General features: G+C 33.9%; 2 protein-coding genes across 3 annotated transcripts in view; one reads left to right on the plus strand and one right to left on the minus strand.

Moving 5' to 3' along the window:
• The window catches only part of LOC126967036 (protein strawberry notch), an 80975-nt gene extending 70163 nt beyond the window's left edge, over window positions 1-10812 (plus strand). For both annotated transcript variants that reach the window (XM_050811345.1, XM_050811346.1), the window contains 4 exons: window positions 2078-2253; window positions 2855-3029; window positions 5615-5762; window positions 6751-10812. In XM_050811345.1, the coding sequence (XP_050667302.1) occupies window positions 2078-2253; window positions 2855-3029; window positions 5615-5762; window positions 6751-6854 (603 nt within the window). In that variant the 3' untranslated portion in view covers window positions 6855-10812. The remainder of the gene's footprint in view (window positions 1-2077; window positions 2254-2854; window positions 3030-5614; window positions 5763-6750) is intronic.
• A 2226-nt stretch (window positions 10813-13038) lies between these two features.
• Window positions 13039-23685, minus strand: LOC126967052 (MKI67 FHA domain-interacting nucleolar phosphoprotein-like). The gene is made up of 8 exons (XM_050811382.1): window positions 23505-23685; window positions 23317-23436; window positions 22935-23112; window positions 21511-21608; window positions 20046-20107; window positions 16883-17569; window positions 16383-16510; window positions 13039-13137 (listed from the first exon to the last, which is right to left on the minus strand). Exons 1-8 carry the CDS (start codon window positions 23583-23585, stop codon window positions 13055-13057), a joined length of 1437 nt encoding a protein of 478 aa, XP_050667339.1. The 5' UTR covers window positions 23586-23685; the 3' UTR covers window positions 13039-13054.
• Window positions 23686-25184: the final 1499 nt, after the last annotated feature.

Here is a 25184-nt window from a genome sequence, read left to right on the forward strand (position 1 = left end):
GCATTTGACAAAGTCAGTCATCCAATCTTGCTAAAAAAGCTTGATTGTTTATATGAAATAGGTGGAGAGTTACTTAAGTGGTTTGGTTCTTACTTAACATAAAGAAGTCAGTTTGTATCAATCAATGGCTTCGACTCACTACCATTTATTGCTACCTCAGGAGTTCCCCAGGGCTCCTATCTAGGCCCGGTTCTATTTGCGTTGTTCATTAATGATATAGGCTCTTTTATTGAACACAGTACCTATTCTTTATATGCTGATGATATGAAACTTTCTAAAGAAATCCATAATGTTGATGATATGCCATTATTACAAAGTGATATAACGCGTGTTCAGATGTGGTGTAATTTAAATAAATTGTGCTTGAACGCGTCTAAATGTTACCATATAACATTTACCAAAAGGAAAATTCCTCTATCCACAACTGATGAACAACTGGTGAAGGTCACTGAGGTGACTTGGGGATAACACTAGATATGAAACTCACCTTTGAACCACATTATAATAATATAATCAGTAAGGCTTCCAGAATGTTAGAATTCATAAAACGATCAACTAAATGTTTTAAAAAATCAAAACCTAAAATTGTGTTATTTAATTCCTTGATCCGCAGCACACTTGAATTCGGTAGTGTTATCTGGAACCCTCAGTATTCTGTCTATCGCATTGAACTAATCAATCGCTCATTTACCAAGCACATATGATTTATGAATATAAGCAACAGAAGCAACTATGAGAAAAGATTAAAGTTTCTTAAAATGAATAAGCTCTCTGATAGACGTTGTATGCTTGACCACTCGTTTTTATATAAAGTTTTAAACAACATGCTAGATACACCCAATATCCTGAGCAAAATAACATTAAACATACCGAGATTAGGGTCAAGAAGCAAACACAAACTTTTGTATCTAACCACCGTAAGAACTAACGTTGGCAGCAACGCGCCACTATATTGTGTCTGTCATTCATTAAATAATATTTTGGAGACATCCGGGGCTGATCCATTTTGCGATAGCCTCATAGCATTTAAACGTAAGGTATTGCAACTATAGTATAGTGATTCTTTAATTACTTACATCATATTTTTTTATTGCCATATATTTTTTTTATTATCATATTTTTTTATATACTGTATAAGTCTCTGTGTTATATAAGTGCCCAATAGAAATGATTCTCATTTATGTTGTGTGCACCTGTAATTGACTCATACACTGGAACTATTTTTGTGCAATATTTAAGTTTAAGAGTGTATTGTGTATGTGTTGTTGGAGCACCTTTAAATAAACAAAAATTGGAAGTTGTATGTATTGTTTAATGCTGAATCATAATAAAATAAAAATAAAATAAATCAACAAAAAAAGGGGTGGGTGACTTTAATCATTTAAGTACAAAACAAATTGGTTTACAAAACACCGGGTCACGATAATTTTATATATAAGATAATATAAATCACCCAGTCCCGATATCCGTGTTGTCGTATGTGCATCCATAAAGCGCTGCCATAGTCTGCTGCTCCCTCTAGTGGCCGCTAGCGTGTCCTCTTTTATGAATTCTTGCAATTGCTCTCATATTAACTTATTCTGAGCTACATGACATCCCTGTCTAGGAATTTAGGAAAAGAGGAAATTGTAGAGAATCAAACCCCGACTTGAGCTTTTACTCAAGATTTTAAATCAAAGCTGCAGTTGGCCTTTTCGCACTAATGAGTGTCCTGTCATAATATTAGTATTATAACAAAAAACATAACAAATTAACGGAGTTTACCTATCAGAAATATTCATTAGAAGTGCATTAAATATAATATTCCCAAACACACATTGTTGACATTTATTTATTAGAATATTTTTATAAGTATTTCGTTCAACTAAAATATTTTTAAATATTATATTTACTATAAATCTACGTATTTATCCAATTTATAGATTATATAACATAATAAGTAATAATTAATAAAAATAAAGTTGTTATTGTTCAATGAGTAGAACAGATATTGTGTAATGTTTTTTTCAATGTTAATAAGGTATAACGTGGTGGATTTTAACATGTCTATTTTTTATTTTTAACTTCAAACAAACAGCGCGGTCTGGACTGGCTGGATGCATTGGAAAAGAGCGAAGAGTGTGTCGGCGCTGAGGGGTTCTACCTTTCGCAGCAGGCCAGAAATGGCAAGTACACGGCGGTGCTGTGCATTGCTGCCAACACCACGCGCGAACGGAACGTGCCCGACAAGGACCGCACCTACCAGCTGTACAGGTCACGCACGCACACACACCCGACTGACACCGCATATTATTATAATATTGATTACTTTATGTGATAATAAGCGCTAACAACGTCATGAACTACCATAAGGCATTCCAATTAATAATAACATTTATTTAACTACTTACTGTGTTAATGTTATTTTGTATAATTATCACTATAATTAGAAATAACTATAGATAACACAATATAATATTCAGATCTTTAGTTAACTTGATTCGTGTAAGTTACTTGGCACGAGTTACTACAGCAGTGCCAACTGACATTCACATTGGTAGCATCATCACGGTAGACAGTAGTGGCCTATATAAGAAGGAGCGCTAAGTTCGAGTGGGCATTACTTATTGTGAATTGTAAGGGGACACTATAATTATTGTCAGTGATTTTTATAATTCTTAGTGGAAAATTTAAAATACAGATATAACAGTTTTATTATGTGTTTTTAAATTACAAAACTCCTTCTAAAATAGTAAAGCAAAGATTTCATCTCTGACAATGAACTGTCATAATATTTTTCTTACACTCGTCTCAGCGACTGTTGTGTATCAAAGATAAAGTAGCCATGTTAATTAATTGTACACTGACTGTACAGGCCAAACACGGGTCTACAGCTCCGCGTGGAGACTCTTGGGGAAATCGAGAAGAAGTACCGCAAGGTGACGAGCGATGAAGCGGAGAGCGCATGGCGCGCGCAGCATTCTGCTTCCCAGCGTGTCTGCTCACACGCCTACTGGAAATCCGTGTGCCGGAACGGTGCCGAATGCGAGGTAACTCACTCATATCATAACAAACATAAACTAGCCGTTTCCGCCCTGATCTCTGAGCGAATTTTCAAAAGAAATAAATTAATGAAAGAACGATGGAATTCGAAAAATAAGTAGCCATGAACCTTCTAGGATAAATTTCGCATAGAATGGTGGTAGTTTCATATCGATACGAACTGTGGGTTAGGCTTGAAAGAGCCTCAACCAAATACCATTTTCACTATATATACATATATAGAAAAAGGAAATAAGAAGAACCCCTATTTATCCTGGTTACGCTATTACTTGAGAACAGCCTTACCGATTTCATTCATTTTTTTATGTTTTAATAAGCTATTGCATCTTCGCTTCTATCGCGGGCCTTGAGCGTGGAGACCGAATCCAGAAATTCCGTAACGAAAATAACCTAACACCTACTAGATGTATATAGATATTTTGGCACGGTCATTACATTTGTCGTAGAACAGCGGTTATCACGTATGCTTTTTGTGCAGAAGCTCCAGGTTCGAGCCTCGGGTACATCTTGTTTTTTTTATCACGTTTTTTTTTATTTTTTATTAAAATGACAAGCATTTTTCTTTAGTTTCACCTGTCCCGTTGTCTGTCTGTAATCAAATCTTGCAAGTTAAATTTTACTCACTTCCCGTTTGCTTTTTTTAAAATTAATTTTATCAAAAAAAAAATACTGCATAAATAAATAAATAATTATAATTGCATAAGTTAATAAAAAATGCTATGCAATAGCTTTACCGCGGCAGTCCCCGAGTGCCACACGTATTTTTTTTATTATTATTATGGCATGAAACTCGTAGCCACTCTGTTTTACATTCTATTTTATACCATGATGTATTTAATTAAACTGATGCACTAAAGTTACTGAAACTTTTTGGCTTGTTAAATTTAAATAAAAGAAGTGATTAACCATAAAAAAAATCTCAGAAGAGTAATTAATGACTGCAGTTATGTATAAATTCTCATAAACTGTAAATAAGTAACTATTAAAATGGTATATTATCAAAATAAAAATCCCCGAAGACAAGACCGATCAGGCGCGACAAGCAATGCCCGTTTACGAGCTTGACGCATGGACCAGTCATCGTCAGCTCCAAGAACTTACTTCAAAAATCGCCAAAAATTGTACCATTTGCGAACTGATCACTGCCTGCTGACATCACATAGACGATAATATGATAAGGTTCCGTCCCTGTTCAAAGGTATGGGTTCTATACAAAAAACTAAGGCGAAATCAACTGAATTGACCACACTGTCTTTCTCTTTCGTTCGTTCGTTTATGCTAAGATTTGCAAACCCTACCCCACCATACAAATGTATATTCAAAGAATAAAAACGTGTTTAGTAATAACTGATTTCTGATATTTTATTACATTATTTTTTTAACCCCACGTTTCGTTACTTTACAGAGTTAAATAAAAATAATACTAAGTAGTTATAAGTGCTCTGTGCCTTATATACAGTTGTATTATAATATTACCGATGCATACTTTTTTCAAAAACTTCAGTTTATTTAAGCAACGCAAGCGATTGCTGGTTCATGCGTCATGCACATGAATGGGCTCTACTGGCTGGATGATAATCTAGAGCTTTTGTTAATTTCAATGTTGAAACGTTTGAGTATGTGTTGCTTCGCTTTACATAGTTTTCATTTAAAATATTAGTAAAATGATGAACCTGTAAACATTTATTTAAAAATTACGTCTTATTTAAAAGAGTGGCAATGAATGAGTTTCTAGCCACTTCTCATTGAAATTTAACTTTTCCAAAGTAGTTTAAATAAAATGAAAAATGACATTCGTAATGTTTTTACCGGCATGAGAATAAGTAACTTATTTCATATTTTATGTTTTCAGCTTTTCCATAATGAATTAGCTGTGCCTCACAGTTGAGGTTTACTATTCACAGTATTTGTACTAAAATTGATGATATATTCGAGTGGTCACTATACTAGGAGATGCTTATAGTTACATCTCAATGCCAAGATGTACTAAGCTGCTCTAAGAGGTCTTCATCGTGGATGCTGTTAGCCGCTATTCGTTTAAGTCAGAGTATCCCAACCTTTTTTAGCCTATGCCCGCCATCTTGACATTTTAAATTTTTTTGTAACCATACATAATTTAAAAATTGTTTTGTTCTCTTAAATAAATATAAATGATAAGTTTAAGGAATAAATCACTATAAAATTGTTATCAAAATATCTAATGAAAAGCTGAAATTGAAGATTATTTTAATATTGATTTTTCTTTGTTAATTTATTGCGAAGATGCGCTTGCTGCATAGAGATTTTATAAAAGGTTAATCATTTACAGTACTAAATCCACATTCAGCTAAATATGAAGATGGAAACGGTGGTAAAAGTTTCTTGCACATTCTTGGAATTTGTCTTTTTTGTTTAATTAGTCACCGATATCTAAAATTGCATTTAAATAGTCGCGTCGAGTCCATTTTTAAATTACCTCCCTTAACTATCAAAGTGCCCCCCTGTGGCGTGGGCCCCACTTTGGGAAACACTGGTGTAAGCGGTGGAGCTCTGGATATTTAGATGATGTACATGAGGTCCATGTGGTGTGCAGGTGGGCCTGCGCGTGCGCACGTACCACGTGCTGTCGGGGTCGGTGCTGGCCGTGTGGGCCCGCGTGGAGGCGGCGCTGGCGGCTCGCTCGGCCGCGCACAAGATGCAGGTGGTGCGGCTGAAGACGGACGACGGCCGCAAGATAGTGGGTGCGTGCGGACAGGGACAATAGCTATGAGTTCTAAGAGGACACACGAGCGTGCGAGTCACACCAGAGGATTCACGGCCTTTAACGAAGGTGTACGCGCTTTTTTTAAAGGTACCCACCCACGTCGTATCGCCCCGGAAACACCGCACAAGGAAGTTCATTCCACAGCTTTGTGGTACGTGGAAGAAAGCTCCTTGAAAACCGCACTGTGGAGAACCACCACACATTCAGATGGTGGGGATGTTATCCTAACTTGTGTCGTATCGTGCGAAGGTGGAATTCGGCGGCAGGAATCAGGTGAAACAGCTCTTCGGAACACTCCCCGTGATAAATGCGGTAGAGGGCACACAATGAAGCGATGTCTCTACGCAACGCCAAGTGGCCCAGCCGTTCACAGAGCTCTGGGTCCCCGGCAATTCTAGCTGCTCTGTGTTACACGCTGTCAAATGGATCGAGCTCATATCAGTGCGCCAGACCAGAGATGACAGCAATACTCCATATGTGGCCGGGCCTGCGCTTTGTACAGCATAAGTGGCTCAAAGAATGATAAAAATTTTTGAAATGCAGTCCGGGAAAATAAAAATAGTACTTTTTATCACAAATCACTCTTTATTATAGAGTTTACAATTATAACTATTAACCTTAATATATACTCTGATAATAATTTAACAACACTGCAGAATAATTAATTATATCGCGAGCAAGACATCTATATACCGTTCGCCATCCCCTCTCCTCGCCTCACACTTCCCACCGCTACACTAGCGCCACCTCTCCGACACACGCTCCTCACTTCACTTTATTCGTTACATATTGTTATAAATATCTAACTCAATAGATTCCTGTTTAGGGGATAATAATGTTTGAAATGCAAATTTACTCCAAGAAAAATTTGATAATTTAGCTTGGAGTAAAATTGCATTCTATTTGAGAACGAAGCCAAGTGTTGTCGATACCTCTAATATTCAATTACTAATTTTATTTTACAGGTACGCTTATACCAAAGAATTGTGTCGACTCACTGAAGGAAACGCTCTCTTCCGACGCAGTGTCCGTCACAGAGCACAAGTTCGACAACATAGACTTAAAGTGAGCGCTCGCACCATGTAAATAGTGTTCATGTTAGCTTAGCGCCCCCGAAACAGTTCCTCTATATTTCGCGGCGATACCGTAAGGGACCATGTTGGATATACGATACGGTGTAAGAAGTAGGTAGGGAGAGAATGCAATGGCCCCGATGGGTGATGATTTTACTTGAGAGGGTTTTGTGTAGTAGTGAATTAGTCAAGCATGTTTCGATGGTGAGATTTCAGACCGATATTTGCTTCAAGCATGTGATGTCAAGGGAGCATTTCAAAGATAAGATTATCGAAATGCACTGACAAGGGTTGCTTGTAGCACAGTCAGTAGCCAGTATTTGTTTATATGTCTTGATGTATTCGTTGTGGTTTTTTTTTATTTATTTAAAACAAATGATGGTGCGTTTGTTTTTGATGTACCTACAGGTAATTTCAATAAAACAGGCACGCTGACAGATGCCATAACATAAATAATAGTAAATTTAATACAATCATAATTTCTAACATGCCCATAAGCGCGACTCAAGGCCGCGCGCGAGTTTTCGTTTTTCGCAATGCGTACTCACTACGCACACAGTGTGGTGTCATACCGTTATATTATGTGTGTTTGTACGTGTCCGCTTTAGTTAACTTATGTATACAACGTTCTATGGAACGGCGGATGTCGCGACCGCTTCCATGTGTGCCAAGCAACACACCAGTACACGACTGAAAAATCACTGTTTTAAATTTAAATATTCAGTTAATGTTTCACGACTCTAGGACGTCCCGTCTTTTTTCATTTGTTCAGAAGCTCATAGGTGTATAAATTATTATGCGTATTTTTAATTTACTAAAAATTATTTAAATGTACTATTCTTGTACATACGAGTACATAACATATATTTCGAATAATCTCACGAAAGAATACCTGGAGCTGTATTCCTGTCGTGGCAGCACACATAAGTTTTATCCGCCTTTTAATTATTTAAGTCCGACATAATTTTTTTTTTTTTATATATGAAAGTTATCCTTATACATATGAATTTGGATGCGTATAATAGGCATTGTAATAAGGGTACATGTAATTTATTTCTGTCGTAAACGTTAGCTAATATTATGTTAACAATGAGTTTGTGGAGAACGCGTATTGTGGTAATAATACACAGCATTAACATAGTAATTTTACATAAGTAGGGACAAACGTGTATTTACATACATTAGTTCAAGTTCCTTTGTGTATTTATAATGAACTGGGTTAACTTACAATTGAAATCGGTATTTACCAACGTGTCTATATTAAAAAAAAATACATGCATTGATCATGAACCTCGAAGCATATGAAGTCCTGGATGCCTGAAGACCTGTTGCTAGGTTGACACATGATTACATTACTATTGATGAAATACATTACTATTACCGCTACCATATTTATGTTCTCCTGGTGTCTTCATAGTAATATGTGGTGCGCATGACGTCAGAATAAATTAAGGTACACTCGCGTCATACATAAGACGATCACTTCTTCAACTATGATCGCCTGCTTCCTATCTCATTTTCTCCTACGTTAAATCTTATGTATTTATGTGTCTGCCTCTTTTTCGTTTAAATGACTTTCAAATCACAACGATACTAAAGTTTTCACTTCAAAAATTTCGTCGTATTTGCTATTTCTGTAAATCTTAAAACGAAACGATAAGATTGAGAGGTATCATCATATTGTGTTCTTGCATTATTGACATCACAAAATTGTGTAAATAGATACAATATTTATTATATAATGCAACTTGTATGTCCTGTTCGGTCGGAAATGCCGATTAGCTTAGATTACGATTAGTTTATTACACTAAATTATAACTGAAAAATAATGACAATACAATCAATACAAGAAACAGACCAATCAGGGACGGCCTCATAAACTAACGGCCAGTAAAATTGTCAAATAACATTGTCTTACGGCCGTTTCCAATATTCAGTCTATCTCTTACTTTATATAAAAAACGTAACTATCGTTGACTTTTCTGTCCCAATAAACTTATCGACTGTAACTCACCTTATCCGTACACGCTCTCTGTCAATGGGACGACGTATAGCTTACCAGCTGCAGCGATAGAAGTTTGTATGGCAATTTCAATTCACACGTCCCAATGTAAGGCGATAAGAATGACTTATCGGGTATATTGGGACAGCTTCAGATCATTGCCAGCTAATTACTGACGTTAGAAGGTAGTAATTTATCTCTATCTGTAGATAGTATATTGGGAACGGCTATTACAATATCACTATAGTATATCCGTGACATTGCAATTTCACTAAAACCAGGCCTCTAAAATGTAGGAAATGAAGTCGATTGACAATCTACCGTTTTACACTCCCACCGCAGTGTTCAGTCACGGTTTTATAAGAAATCGACAAAACGAAAATAGTTGAGAACTTCAGCAATGTTACAGTTTTGAATAAGCTGTATTCAACTTTATAATGTTTAAATTTAACATACTTAAATTATAAATTATTATTATTGGTTTAAAATTTAATGACGATGAGAGGTTTACAATGTGTGGCATTTTTATTATTTTGACCAAAGATGATGCATTACTTAGATTTTTTCCATGCATGGTATGGTGTTACCATATAGGTACCTAGAATGATACTGTTTAAATTCAAAATGACTGACTCCTTGAATACTTAAAAAATGCCAGATAGACATAAGATGTACAATAAATATTGCACTGTAACTACGTAATAATACTATTACAACACTATTAATTGATGATCATATAAAATAATTGTTGACCTTTACAATGATGAATGCTTAGATTATTTTTACATCTAGATAGACTATGACAGCTGTGGAAACGTGGAAAAAAATTTAGTTTAGAACTAACTTCTATTTTGAGCAATTCACGTACACTAAAACAAAGTGTCATTCGAATCTCGAGTGTAAGACATAGACACAAGCTTGTCACGCACACTAAACTAATATTACTGCCCTGTTTTTATCGGTTCTCTAACAGCAAGAGACTATCTAGATGTATAAATTATCTAAGCATGAATGCATATTTTATTATATTCAATATATTTAGCTTTTATAACGATGAATTAATATTCTTAGCCGAAATTGGTACAACTACAGAAATATGTGTATTACACTCAAAACAAATTATTTGACATGATAGTGAAACGCACGTCAATTAACCATAGTTAATTTTGAAACATAAGTATAAATAGATTTTATAAGCTATAAATAAATAAAAAACAACTTGAATAAAACTGATTATTTCGAACTGATAATTAAGGTTCCTTCAAATTATTTAAATAAGGCTTATTGACCACGACATGTTTCCGCCATACCATTGTGATTTTAAGTTGAACCATGTAGGTTTCAGACCACTGTACACTTTTCTATTGTATTTTTTTATGCAATATTAGTTTTAAATTTTCTTATTGTATACGATTAAGCAATCTATGATTTATTTGTACAAAGCTTGAGTTTATTTTAAGTTTTAGTGTATTTTTAACATAATTAGTTAGAAAAAAAAACAACATTGGTGTTGCCAACTTTTCGAATTGCTTAGGAATAAGAGACTTGGTGCGTATGTATTGGTGCGAGGTGTGTACAAAGACTTGATACGTACAGAACATGTACTAGGAGCTCATAAACCTGCGCGGATTTTTATCGAATAACTTGCGGCCCGCACATAGTTATTGGTTTTAAGTGTATAAGTAACAGTGTAGGTCTGTCAAGTTGTAAGTACACGCTTCGTCCTCGGTATTGGTTGCCCATAGATGGTTCTGTACCATACATATTGGTATTCTGATACAACTAGTCGATGTAACTTACTTTGTTTCTTCTTAGCGTCATCATAAATATGTGATCTCTAAGCTCTGTGTTATAATGTGCTATGTGTTAAAGTATAGAGTAGTCGTTCAAAACTGTCACTTTTATGTAACAGGTCTATTTGTATAAAGACAAATAAATGTGTATATAAAGTATATTTTGTGTTTTATTTTCTATGTTAACATACATTTGTAATATAGGTGATATTGATGTGTTCTCAGAACATTTATTATAGAATTATATTTATTATAAAATATATCAACAGTCCACTTTAAAAGATTTAGCAATTTTACGGAGCCTAGTAGATGGAATTGCGAGTTGATGTTTGTTTTGAGTATCGTATATAATCGACATTATGTACTTACATCACTTCTTTTTAAATTGGCTGATATGTATATGAGGGTACAGAAGGTTCTCGTATATGTACTGGCAGTGTACTTTCGTTATATTAATTTCAATAAACTTTTCTCTCAATGAAGAAGGGAGGTTCAAGGGAGAACGCATTTTATAGACTGCTCGAATTGCCCTTTTCTGCAGCATAAATATGTTAATATCAATGTCAATATCTGCGGCCCTACCACACAATATATTTCCGTGGGACATGATACTATGAAAGTAGCTTAATATAAGTACAAGTCTATCGCAAATACTGCAGAGCTTAGTCACCGTAGACACATGTACCAGGAAACTATCTACAATCGTCCGAAATGACACACACAAATTTGCGCATCGACGAGGCCGCTAACCGGTTTACGCGGCAAGACGAGACGAGTGTCATATTGTTATTTGTTTCCGCGATCTTTTTTTTCATCATGGGTGTAGTTTTCGAGGGTGCTGAAATAAATAGTGCTGTCAAAATGTAAATCCAAGATGGCGATCGAATGAAATTGACATATTGAAAACACATATTTCAAAGTTTCTTCTCAATATTTCAACGCAAAATAAAAAAAAAATATTCCCAAGAAAAACATTAAATAAAATGTTGTTTACAAAAAAGTCATCATGTAGACTATAATATTACATTAAACACTGTATACCCTATTATATTATACATAGATATAAACACAAAAATCTTACGCTCTACTTTTTTACGCTCCGCAACGCCCCATAAGGAACTTCGTTCCAAAAATATAGTCGAATTGAGAATCTCCTCCTTTTTTAAAGTCAGATAGAAAAATAACCTGACAATTGCTTCAATGGAGTGTACGCACATGTACATATATAGGTAAGGATTACGACAACAAGGCTTAGTTTCCATACTGGTACATATGTCTACTGTGGCTTATTATGATTACGTCTATTACATATGATTTTTTTGTGAGCTCCTCATTTTAAAAGTCTAATGTTAGTCTAACCCTAGGAATGTTGTCTTTTCTACTGCATCAAGTTTGTCATTATGAATTTTTATCTATACATTATTACCCATGCTGTAACGGCCGTTCTCAATATACCACCATCTACAGATAGAGATAAATTACTACCTTCTACTGTCAGTAATAAGCTGTCAATAATCTGAAGGTGTCCCAATATACCCGATAAGTCATTCTTATCGCCTTATATTGGGACTGTGGGCGTGAATTGCTATTTCAATACAACTGTATATCTGGTATGGTATGGTCTGGTAAGCTATACGTCGTCCCATTGACAGACAGCATGTACGGATAAGGTGAGTTACCGTCGATAAGTTTATTGGGACAGACCAATCTAATTGATTGGATTTAAACATTAGTTTGCCAAAGAAGTTTCACTTCTGACATGTGTACTTTGTACGCAATTGTTTTCTGATAACTTATTTATCAAAATGGGACATCTGATTTAGTTTTCAAAATATTGCTAGACATAAAAATATTGAGCTCATTGAATCAATCAAACATGGAATAGACAATGAAAAACTAGCCCTCCAACATTTATCCCAACAAAAGATGGTTAAAATTCAGCCATGTGGATTATACGGCTATGCCATATGGAAGGACAATACCTTAAATGTTGTAGATGTATTGCATTTTGCTGAAAGATTATTAATTTAAAAAAATAACTTTTACTGCATTCATAGATTTTTAAATAATTTCCCGATGCTACCAGGTGCCACCGCCACCGCCAACTCCAAACAAGGAAACCAATTATTAAATGTTATCATCATCTTGAATGTTGTACGTGATTTTACTTTTACCAGTAATAGTTTTGACTATATCCTTAGCCTTGGGTGCTATATTGTAAACAAGTCTATTTGAATGTTAGTGGTCGCGGCCATTTATTTCCTTGGCAGTGGTGAAATGATATTTATGACTCTCTATAATAATAGTAATTTCGTTAATGTCATAACTTAAACTATAATCATACTTACGCACATTTTATTGGTTAGTTATTTAAGAAAACAAAGATAATTTAATAAAAACTTTATTTCCGTTTCTTTATCACTTTATTAAAGGTTTTCTTGTTTTGTTTTTCAAATTTAACTTTCTTGGGTGGTGAAACAGTTTCTGAAACAAATTATTACTGTTAGATCATAGTTCTAAAGTTTGGACATTACATATTATCCAAAACATGTTTTACATTATAGTTTCACATATATCTGTGAGGTTTTTTAAGTTGAGTTCCCTGGGCAGCGCTTTTCGTGCTCGTTTAAATCGCGTTGCTCGTGGCGGCGCCGTCGTTGGGTCGTTACCTTCCCTAAAATATTATGTGTGGGAAGACATGGCTGGTCCATGCGTCATGCTCGTGAACGGGGCGCTGCATGTGGTCCTATCTTCGGGGATTTTTATCTTTTATTTTTAAATTATTAATGTCGCATCATACCTTTAGTTATTTACAGTGTAGTATCTCTCAACTGCACTCAGTCATAGTTATACGACATTCAACAGTGATAATTAATTTTTTATAGAATTTTATTAAAAAATCACGCGTACTACATAAGGATTTTGAGATAAAATAGGAAAGCAGTTTAACATAGTTTAAGAATCTAATAAAAAAAGCGATCTCGAAACGTCAATTTTGCAAGAGTTTTCATGACAACAACAGAAGCAATATATAATGATTTTGTAAAAAATATAAGTAGAATTGATTAGTGTTTTTTGTTAAACAGCTACACATATTCTCATGTAAGTGTATGATGATTATAATAGAGCCATTTTAAAACCACAAAATTGACATGTCGAGAGCCAACGTCAGCCACTTAGCGTTATGAGGTTTGCAATACCTGAATATCTAACTACACTGGAGAGCAAAAAAACCGACTCAATTCATACTTTCGCACTCAAAGTGCTCTAGGTTTAAAATTAAGACCTAAATCTCAATTTAGGTCTTAAAATCTTTAATTTCTAGATGTTAGCTTTATAATGAGTACAAATACTCTTATCTTGCACAATTATTTTTGAAGAATAAATGCTTTTAAACTTTGCGAGTACTGAAACTTGAAAAATGAAGGATAAAAATTTAAAAGAAAAAAACAACATAACATTTTAACTATAAACTTTATTAAACATGATAACAGCTTTAATACCTGGTGTTACCCCCTCTTGCTCTGATTACAGCTTCTAATCGGTTCCTCATTGATCCAATGAGGTGCTTCACTGCGTCTTGTGGTATGACCTCCCATTCTTCGGTCAGAGTCGCTTGTAGGTCAGCTCTTGAATCTGGTGCAGGATCTCTAGCCCGGATTCTTCTCTTTAGCTCATCCCATAAATGCTCGATAGGATTTAAGTCCGGACTACGAGCTGGCCAGTCCATAACAGCGATACCCACGTCTCGTAGATACTCACGCACGACATTTGCACTGTATGGACGGGCATTATCCTGCATCAGGATGAAGTTTTCTTCAATAAAACCAGCGTATGGGATGACGTGGTCTCCCAAGATTTCTTCAATATACCGATTTGCAGTCAATCCTCCCACATGGCGGCCAGTTTCGATAAAAACCATTTCGGTTTTTGCATCCATTGAAATGCCAGCCCACACCATGCAGGAACCTCCTCCGTACGCAACAGTTTCTGCTATGCAGCATTGTGCGTATCGCTCCCCCGGCCTTCTGTACACCCTTCTCCTTCTGTCGCTACCATGTAGGCATACTCTGCTTTCATCCGAGAAGAGAACTGAGCGCCATTTGTCCTCAGTCCAATCGACGTGTTCTCTTGCAAAACGTAGCCGGGCTGCTCGATGAGCTGCAGTCAATTTGTGACCCGTTGCTGGTCTTTTTGAAGTGAGGGTTGCTGCCTTGAGTCTTCTTCTCACTGTCCAAGAACTTACAGCTACCCCACGTGTTTCTCGAAGCTCCCGTTGAACTTGAACCTCGGTGAGAGAACGATTTCTCAGCGAAGTACTGACAATAAAGCGATCGTCTCGCTCCGAAGTGGACCGACTTCTACCGGAACCTCTTCGTCGGTGAAAGCCACCAGTCTCCTGGTGCCGTCGGTATATTCTTGATACAGCTGACTGGCTCTGCAAAGTACGAGCCACTTGTCGTTGACTCCAGCCCTGTTGCAAAAGCGTAACTGCTTGAGCCGCTACTTCTGCTGTTGTATCCATTTCCGGGATATTTTCTTCCTTGGAGATTGAGACGATGTGTATCTGTTGACGTTTCACGGTCAACTGATAAGGGTGACAGGGGTAGGTCACCTTTTATACCCATTGTACGCCCTAAGGTCGCGCAATGCTAACTGAGTAAACGAGTACGAAATCATACAGTGACCATTCCTCGACTATTGTGACGTTGTCTAAAAGTTAACTCTGCCAACTTGTTTTTATTTTTAAGGCTAGACCTAAAACTTTAAGAATTTATGACCTGAATTGAGATTTAGGTCTTAATTTTAAACCTAGAAGCACTTTGAGTGCGAAAGTATGAATTGAGTCGATTTTTTTGCTCTCCAGTGTATTATATTAATATGATTTTGTACTTAGAATGACACGAACTAAAGTATAAGTTTGACCATATAGTCCGGAAACTATATTAAGAAACTTAATGTGGAAAAGAGTAGACGGCTAAAATTCATAAAAAAAATTATGTTTGGTAAGTGTACAAAATAATAAAGTTTTCATTCATACTGAATATTCATAAATTTAACTCTTAACGGGCTTATATACCTTTATTTTATTTCTATGAAGAAGATTGGCATGTTAGAATTTACGGAAACTGTATTAAGTATATTTTCCCTACGCAAATATTTTTTTTATTAAAAACTTTATAACATCTATTTAATAATTTTTTCCCTTTCATTATCAATCTGTTTTTTTATTGACTATTCTACCGAAGCCTTGCTTAAAATAACCCATTAAGATTTCAATACACACACTCCCACAAACACCATTACACAAACACATGACATATGCACACTCACACACACTCTGCCATAACACTGCTAATAATCAAATCATAAATAAATATGTACACATTTATAGACACAGATAATGGTTAATTATATTATATTTATTTAAGAAAGGAGTACTTTACTTCAATCAAATATTTTCAGATCTCATTAAAACTTTAATTTTAAGCTCACTCATGAACATGTGTTTTAACTTAATTGTATGTTCACTTGTATTCGATACAGGCATGCCTAATGCGGAATGTGCTGCTAATTTTTTTATGTTTAACCAGTTTTTCAATAAATACATTTATTATTTCATTTAATGAACATTTTTGTAGGATTGATACCATACTTTTAAGTAACCCAGAATCAAAAACATTATAATAAAACAGTTTAAAGTACAAAACACCCCATAAACAACTTACTCTGTTCCTGTTTCCTTTTTAATGCTGCCTGTTGTTTTGGTTTACCGTCCTGCACTTTATTCTTCTTCACATTAACACTTGGCTTAAGAATAGGCTTCACTGATTTTTTATTGCTCTGTACTTCAATTCTGAAAATATTTATATACATGAAGATAACCAAACCATTACCAAATTCCTATTACTATTTTTGTAATTAACTTTATTAGAATTGTTCAAAACTGATAAATGATTTCATTAATTTTTACTAAATTATATGTTAAAGCAACACTGTTGTGATTTTGTTTTTAAACTTTTTTATTCAGTTTTGGTGACCTAGGTCCCAAGCCAATAAATATAACTAAATCAGAGTGTATTTTTTGCTTATCAACAAATTAGTCCTAAAGAAGTTACAATGTATTATGCACTTTCATGTGACCAAATTATCAAATAACAGATTAATACTAATATATTGGTCCTTTATTAGATTTTATGTTGCGTTTAAATTAGTTTATATGACTTACTTTTCATTAATTATTTCATCATCATCACCAGAATCATCATCATCATCCGAGGATCCCACAGAGTCATTTTCATTCATTAACCTTTCAAATTCGTCAGAATCAAACTCCAAAGACCCATCACTGTCACCATCAGATTCCTGTATACTGATGAAGTCTTCCATAGGCTTAACTCCGGAGTTCTTCAATTTCTGCTGTTTACCTTTTTGGACATCAATAATTTCCTCAGTTTGTTTTATGCCCTTGCCTTTAACTACTTTTTTATTTTTTTCTGTTTTCAAATCTTTACCTTCTTTTTCCTCTCTCTTAGGTTCATCATGATTTTTGTTCTTTTTAGTAACATCTTTAGGTTTAGATATAGTCACATTATCTTTAACTTTTTTTTCCTTTTTAGGATTTGTATTTTTAACTTTTTCATCAAGTTCCTTAACATTTTTTAACTTAATATTCTTCGCATCTTTTGTCTTTTTAACTGAAATGCTTTGAATATCCTGTGTTTTGTTTCGTTTATTATTATTCTCTTTTACGCTTTTATTCTTATCATTATTATCATTTTGTTCATTCTTAATTTTGACATCAATTTCTACACTTGAATTAGGTTTTAACTCAATTTCTTCAGGTATATCTACTGGCTGGAAGAAATCATAATCAATACCCAGTTCTTTTAACTTCGTTTTTGTTTTGTTTAACCTAAAAATTATAATAAACACTTTTATTTATGTGAATGACTGAAGAAAGTTATAAATAAATATGAATCAATTATGATTAATCTTTAAAAAAAAATTGTTCTCTCCACACCCATAAATGTATAGTAAACATTAAACTATGGATTCAATTCAAGTTCCCCAATCCCATGAGATCATTTATAAAATCGGAGGTTTACGTTCAAAACATGAAATTGTCATTTTTTACTAATAATTTTTTATACTATGCATGGTGAAACTTTATGGGTATACTGTATTTTTAACCAGACATTCTTTAGGACTTAGGTCATCATTAATGACTATGTGAAATCTCAGAAATGAATTTGCATTATATTTTAATACAATTTTTGAAGTGCTAAGTTTTCGCTACCACACATCAGTGACATAATATCAGACAACAGTAAAATGCCTACTATTCATTGCAGCTGTGAGGCGAATTATGTTCTATTATGTGCATTTTCTTCTTAACGGAAAAGCGTTATTGCATATTATAAGAAATGTGGCTCGCCCCCTGGATAAAATACAGCCTAACCTCTGCGTCACCCTTCAGGAATACAGGCGTGAAACTGTGATTTCTTATTTTGTTTATTTGTTACGCAATAACATGAAGTTAGTTTTTGTAATTGTATGTGAAATACATAAACACACGCTACAGGCTCTTGTGTGTTTCATGTAGTGTGCATACACCTTAATCATAAACCCAACTTCAATGGATTTTATGGATGGAAATTTACCTATTTACCAAAATAAGTAATTTTATACTTTAGTTATCTTTCTGCAATCGTGTTTGTCAGTTCGTCGCGTTGGACTTTGGATTGCAGTGATTTCGTGTGATAATCATGGCAGATTATGGGAACAAGACATGATATTGTGTGTGGGTGCGGTGAGAAATAACAATCAGGTCGCGGCCCGCGAATTGTACCACCGTCGGTACAGAAATAGGAGGCTTCCCTCAAACGTCTGTTTCCGAAGGTTGGTGTACAGGCTCCACTCAACTGGGTCATGTTGTAGTTCTGACCGTGGTGGAAGACAGAGGAGTGATGCTTCGTTTAATCATCACACATGTACCTGAGCTGTTTTGAAGGTACTTGTGATGCAATAACTGGGTACCTACGTAAGTACCTAACTACCTAAAATATAATCAACATGATGTGATGTGGTGTGATGAAATTATGGTACTTGAACATAAACAAAGCGTAGGTAACGCTTATGTTTAAGTCCTTAAAATCGGCGGTTTCATTAAAAGTTAGGGTTGGCTGAGAAAAGAAATTGAAAAATAATATTTTTATTTTGTAGGGTTTTTTTTATTTTATTATTTACTAAAACTTAAACATCACCATACTATTATACATATATGACTCGAATAACGCATGTACCCTTTCTGATTCACGCAGTATATTTATGTAATAGAAGTATTTACCCTAGTAATCGAAACATTTCTATCAACTTACAGAAAGTTAATTTTTGCTTTGATGTAGAACTCTGATGAGTCGGGCCATGATTGTTCAAAGTTCAGCGCAATAGACATTACCTATTTATTGCTTGACATAATCTGAGGAAGCTGTAAGTAACTACCCCATCAAGATGTGTGACCACTAAACAGTTACTATCACCTATCAATGGGTAAGCTTCGGATAAAGGCATTCTTTTGGCATTTAAGCTGTAGTCAGCCATTGCAGCGGCAATTCCCATATAGAATCCGCTTTTTACCTCACATCAGAATTTACCCTTGAATCCCTTCATTTTTTTCCTGAGATTAATTGAGAGGGCCTTATAAATATAACTATGTGATAGAAAACCAAATGATTTGTTGACCATAAAAGACTCTTTATATGCTTTATAGTATTCATAGTATTTTTCTACAATTTGCTTCACCACTAAGCTATGAAGTGGGACGCTCCTTTGCACAGGATGCCGGCTAGATTATGGATACCACAACGGCGCCTATTTCTACCGTGAAGCAGTAATGTGTAAGCATTACTGTGTTTCGGTCTGAAGGGCGCCGTAGCTAGTGAAATTCCTGGGCAAATGAGATTTAACATCTTATGTCTCAAGGCGACGAGCGCAGTTGTAGTGCCGCTCAGAATTTTTGGGGGTTTTCAAGAATCCTGAGCGGCACTGCATTGTGGTGGGCAGGGCGTATCAATTACCATCAGCTGAACGGCCTGCTCGTCTCGTCCCTTATTATCATAAAAATAAATGCATTTGGGAGATAGAGGCTGACAGCATTTGATGATAGAAATTAGGCTATAGGGCAATCCTTTAGATTCCAGATAATATGTTGTCAAAGGAGTGAGCACTGCAGTAAAAAATATATGACACATAAAAATCCACAAATTTTCAAATGAAGTTTGGTAGCTTTACAATTGATGATTACTTCACCTTGGTATAAGCTTATAATGTTGCCATAACCAATACTGGTAAAATTCACTTTCCAAGCAATAATCAATGGAATAACTCACGTTTTTATGATATTTCTTGCCATCTTTAAGTCATCAGCAGTAGATTTAATTGAATTGTGTTCCTGTTTAAGAAATTATTAAATTAGATACTGTAATAGTTTTCAAATAGTTTAAATACTGTGTATTCTCAGTCAGAAACATAGAAATACTAGCTGACCCAGAAAATATTGTATTGCCGATATTAAAATCGCGATACAAAAGTAACTCTTGATCGTAGATGGGTGAAAATTTGAAGTTGTATTTTTTTAATGCTGACTCATAATCAAACTTTAAAAAAAATGTCACCACCAGGACCAACCTTAACATTTAGGGGGATGAAAAATAGATGTTGTCCGATTCTCAGACCTACCCAATATGCACTCAAAATTTCATGAGAATTAGTCAAGCCGTTTCGAAGGAGTTTAACTACAAAGACCGCGACATGAGAATTTATATATTCGATAAAGATCTTATCAATTCTTAATCTAAGTTATGCGTTTGAAATAAATAAAAATTCGTTATAATTCTCAACATAATATATAAATAATGTGTCAATCAAATGAATTGAGTTAGTAAAAAATAAATTCAGTAATTCTAATGCAAAATTGAACAAAACATTATAGATAACATTAAATTTGACAAACAAATTTATGGATAAGACATATACTATATTATAAATATATATTATAAGAGGCTCATTCTATATTATATTGGCCCTGTGATGTAAAAGTTCTTTATTATTTTTAATGATTGTCCAATGCATGATGATATACAACACTATCACCTGCTATCCTTAGTAAGAAAATATATAGTTGTGTTAAAATTTACTGTATTTTTTTTGTCTTTATTGAAAAATTAAGGCTTAAATAGGTTTACTGGAATTTTACCCATATTTGTTAAATAATAATTAGCTGTAACTAAGAGACAATTAAAATTATTAATTTGAATTCATCGTAGTCTCTCCTTATCATTACTTACACCCTTATCGTATGATGGAGAAGAGCAATCACACTATAAGATTAGACAATTTTTATATTATGTTACTAGCTGACCCGACAGACGTTGTTCTGTATATAATAAATAAAATAATGTTTTTATATGAATTTGTCAATAATATATAATAACATCAAAAATTACTTCGTAAAATATGCACCCTGCTGTCGTAATGAAATTGTTTCACAGCAGAACTGTCAAACCGTGCATCAACAAATTCTCTCATAGAAATTATGTATGGACACATCAAAGGAAAAACAAAATTGTTGTTTTTATTTAATTTAGCAACATTCTTCTACTTATTCACCTTTTAAACCTTCTCTGGACTTCCACAAATATTTCAAGACCAAAATTAGCCAAATCAGTCCAGCCGTTCTCGAGTTTTAGCGAGAGTAAAGAACAGCAATTCATTTTTAGATATATAGATTTTTAGAACAAAATAGTTTTAATTTAATTGATACAAACATTAATAAGTATATATAATAATGATTACCTTTTTCAGTTTTAACAAACTGTTGACTCTAGGATTATTATTATTACTCCAATTTTTTCGAAATGCTCTTCTTTGTTTTTCTGGTGGAATATACACAGCTGTAACACAAAGTTTCATGTTTTATTTCGGTATAAATTAGTATTAAAACAAATAAATTAATTAATGGCTACAAAATCAGCTTCGAATATCTAATAAATTTAATAATAATATATGAAATGAAACCAAATATGAGCACCTAATTTAATAATATTATTATATGGTCAAATAGACTCTCGAAATATAATTCAAATGAGCATAAATCATCATCATTAAAAATATTTAAATAATTTAAATTACTGAATCTAGAATTTATTTGAAAAAGTAGCTTGTGAGAAAAACATACAGGAAACTCAATTGCCACTTTTTAAATTAGAGTATTTTACAATTGTTGCAATATACTCACATAATAAATTAGTTTATAAGGTGTAGTATCCAATATATTATAAATAATGATCAAAGTTAAAAGGCTGTTTTTTTTTTTTTGGAAAAGGAGGACAAACAAGCGTACGGGTCACCTGGTGTTAAGTGATCACCGTCCCCCACATTCTTTTGCAACACCAGAGGAATCACAATAGTGCTGCCGGCCTTTAAAAAAGGTGTACACGCCTTTTTTTAAGGTACCTATGTCATATTGTTCCTGAAACACCGTACAAGGAGGCTCATTCCACAGCTTTGTAGTACGAGGAAGAAAGCTCCTTGAAAACCGCACTGTGGAGGACCGCCACATTTCCAGATGGTGGGGATGATATCCTAACTTGTGGCATGTTGTGTGAAGGTGGAATTTGGCAGCAGGAATCAGGTTAAACAGCTCTTAGGAACACTCCCCCAAAAGCGGTAGAAGACACACAATGAAGCGACATCTCTATGCAACACCAAGTGATCCAGCCGTTCACAGAGCACTGACCCGAATTCGAGCTGCTCTGCATTTATATATAGATTTTCATATATTGGATGCATCAACTTTGAAAGGTTGAATTCATTGTTTGGTAATGGTAATTTATCAATTTTAAGTAGTTGCATAGTAATACAAACATATTTCCTTACTGATAAACCATTTTAGTACCTGAAAAACTCCTGTAAAATTTTATGATAGGCCTGAGAGAATAACATCATACATTTATGTACATTATTTAGTTTTAATAATTTTAGAAAATAATTATGACATGTATATTTTTAAACTAGCATGCTCAAAACTCACCTACTATAAATGGTGCAACTTGCATTAGCTGCTTTACTAAGTAAATTTACTTATTATTTAAGAAATTTAGCCACTACAGTTAAAATACTTGAAAATGTTTTATCAATGAAAATTATTTTTGTCAACATTTTGTGGCACAATGTTTTTTAAAGAACTGGTCACGGGCATTCCCTTTTTTGATAAATACCTTTGATAAGCCTCTTTCCCATCAAATAATTGTTCATGGTTTCAGCTACAATTTGAGCCACAGAAGGATCGTAAAACTCAACAAATGCACATCCCTTAGAATTTCCAGTTTTTGGTGATCTGATTACTCGGACATTGGTAACACCACCAAATTGTTTGAAGTATTGGGTCATTTGATGCTAAAAAATAATTAACGTAATTTATAATAAAACTTCTTAAAGTAAAAACGTAATCTAGTAGTCTAACAAAGAGAAACATTCAGGGTAAATTTTTAAAAAGTTATTATTCTTTTTTTCTTCTAAAAACCTAACACAAAGTAAGCGTTTGTTTTCCTATACTGCAAGAATATTTAATGGTTTTTAATTAACAATGACAATACTAACCTCATAAAAACCATGTGGTATATGTGATAAGTACACTAAACCTTTAGGTTTTCGGATTTTTTTCTTTTCAAGCTTATCTTCGGGTGCTCCATCTTCCGTTTGCTTATCTATATCCTTTTTCTGTAAATCATAATGTGTTAGAAATGCAAAATATAACCTAACAATTTTGAATGGCAGCAACTACTTACAGCTAACAATTTTTTAATGCCTTTCACGGATTTAACAAACTCTTTCTGCTTATTTGCATCCAATGATACATTTTCCTCCATTATATTGATTTATTAAAAGATACAGTAATTGCTAAGTTAGCAGTTATCACATAAATTAGAACATAAATCTCTTTGCCTATAACAATTTTCAAATGTCAAACTTTATTGTAAAAATAATATATGTCAGTAGTCAAATGTCATTAAAAATTGTAAAACGCAATGAGGCAAAGACCCTTGTATGTTCCGATATGCATTGCGACCACAGAATGGAAGGAAGGAAATCTAGTAGAAGTGGCATCATGTCATTTTACTATGGAAACCGATGTCGCCAAACTCACACATTTATCTATTAAATATGTAATGCACACACTTAATTCCTGCTTTATGATAGGCCTAAATTCACAATCACGAAAAGAAATAACTACAAATTTATTTACATCAATTTCGAACTTTATACCATTATATGAGATTAGCTCATAATCTTAAAATGATAATGACAACCTCGGAAATTTTTCTTAAATTGCGAAAATTAACATAATATAAAAACTTGATGTAATAGGAACTCTGTAACCATAGATTTGACTTCTGTCACAATACCTAAAGTTGTACGAAAATTAATAAATATATCGATAAGTTAGTGAAAACTACAAATGATGCATTCAGGGTTGATAAAGTATATTACTTATTTATGGTTTTCGATATATTTTTTACAATTATATGACGCATTTCCTCTTCTCCATGATTTGGTGAGGTTTTTCATTTGATCCACCTCAACTCAACCTTATCGGTGAAACCTCAATATATGCCAAATATTAAAATTTACTTATTTTTTTTTTGTCTTTATTGAAAAATTAAGGCTTAAATAGGTTTACTGGAATTTTTCTCATATTTGTTAAATAATAATTAGCTGTAACTAAGAGACAATTAAAATTATTAATTTGAATTCATCGTAGTCTCTCCTTATCATTACTTACACCCTTATCGTATGATGGAGAAGAGCAATACATGAATACAATTTATAAAGAGAAAATTTATTTCGATAAAATTATATCGATTCGTACATCCATGAACTTGTTGAGTAACAAGATATTTTTAATGTTTACATTGATTATTCTTTCATAAGTTACATTGATTAAACGTAAAGTACGTCGTAATATTATGGTTCATTTTTAATTGTATATTTGGCACTATTGGTATAAAATATTAATTGCATTTAAATCGGAATATTGATTAAACATAAAGTACGTCGTAATATTATGGTTCATTTTTAATTGTATATTTGGCACTATTGGTATAAAATATTAATTGCATTTAAATCGGAATATTATGATTACCGATGATAGGAAATCCCTTCATTTGATATATTTTTATTGCGGCTATGATTTCTACAGTCCAATATGGCATAATAAGACATATTTATAGTTTTTTAAGAGATAATAATGCTTCACTTGACATCAAATGACTGGTCTCACTTTAGCCTCTAGTAGGTACATTTGTACACAATAGTGGCGACAGGGTAACGCCCATATGCCACTTCCACTAGTTTTTTCTGTTCCGTGACTGCGACCACTGTACAGTGTGACGTCAATTCAGTATACTGTGAAGCCGTTCCTTTATAGCCAGTTATACTAGTTTCTATTTAAAACGGAACGCCGCATT

Source organism: Leptidea sinapis, chromosome 12 (genome assembly GCF_905404315.1).
Source record: "Leptidea sinapis chromosome 12, ilLepSina1.1, whole genome shotgun sequence".
Taxonomy (NCBI): Eukaryota; Metazoa; Arthropoda; class Insecta; order Lepidoptera; family Pieridae; genus Leptidea; species Leptidea sinapis.

Bases quoted from the DNA above. Each gene is read 5' to 3' on its own strand.
- LOC126967052 (XM_050811382.1), bottom strand. From the start codon at position 23,585: ATGGAGGAAAATGTATCATTGGATGCAAATAAGCAGAAAGAGTTTGTT. The intron at 23,113-23,316 runs GTTAGTATTGTC...ATTATTTTTTAG, and splicing joins TACCACATGGTTTTTATGAG to CATCAAATGACCCAATACTT. The intron at 17,570-20,045 runs GTGAGTTATTCC...TATAATTTTTAG, and splicing joins GCAAGAAATATCATAAAAAC to GTTAAACAAAACAAAAACGA.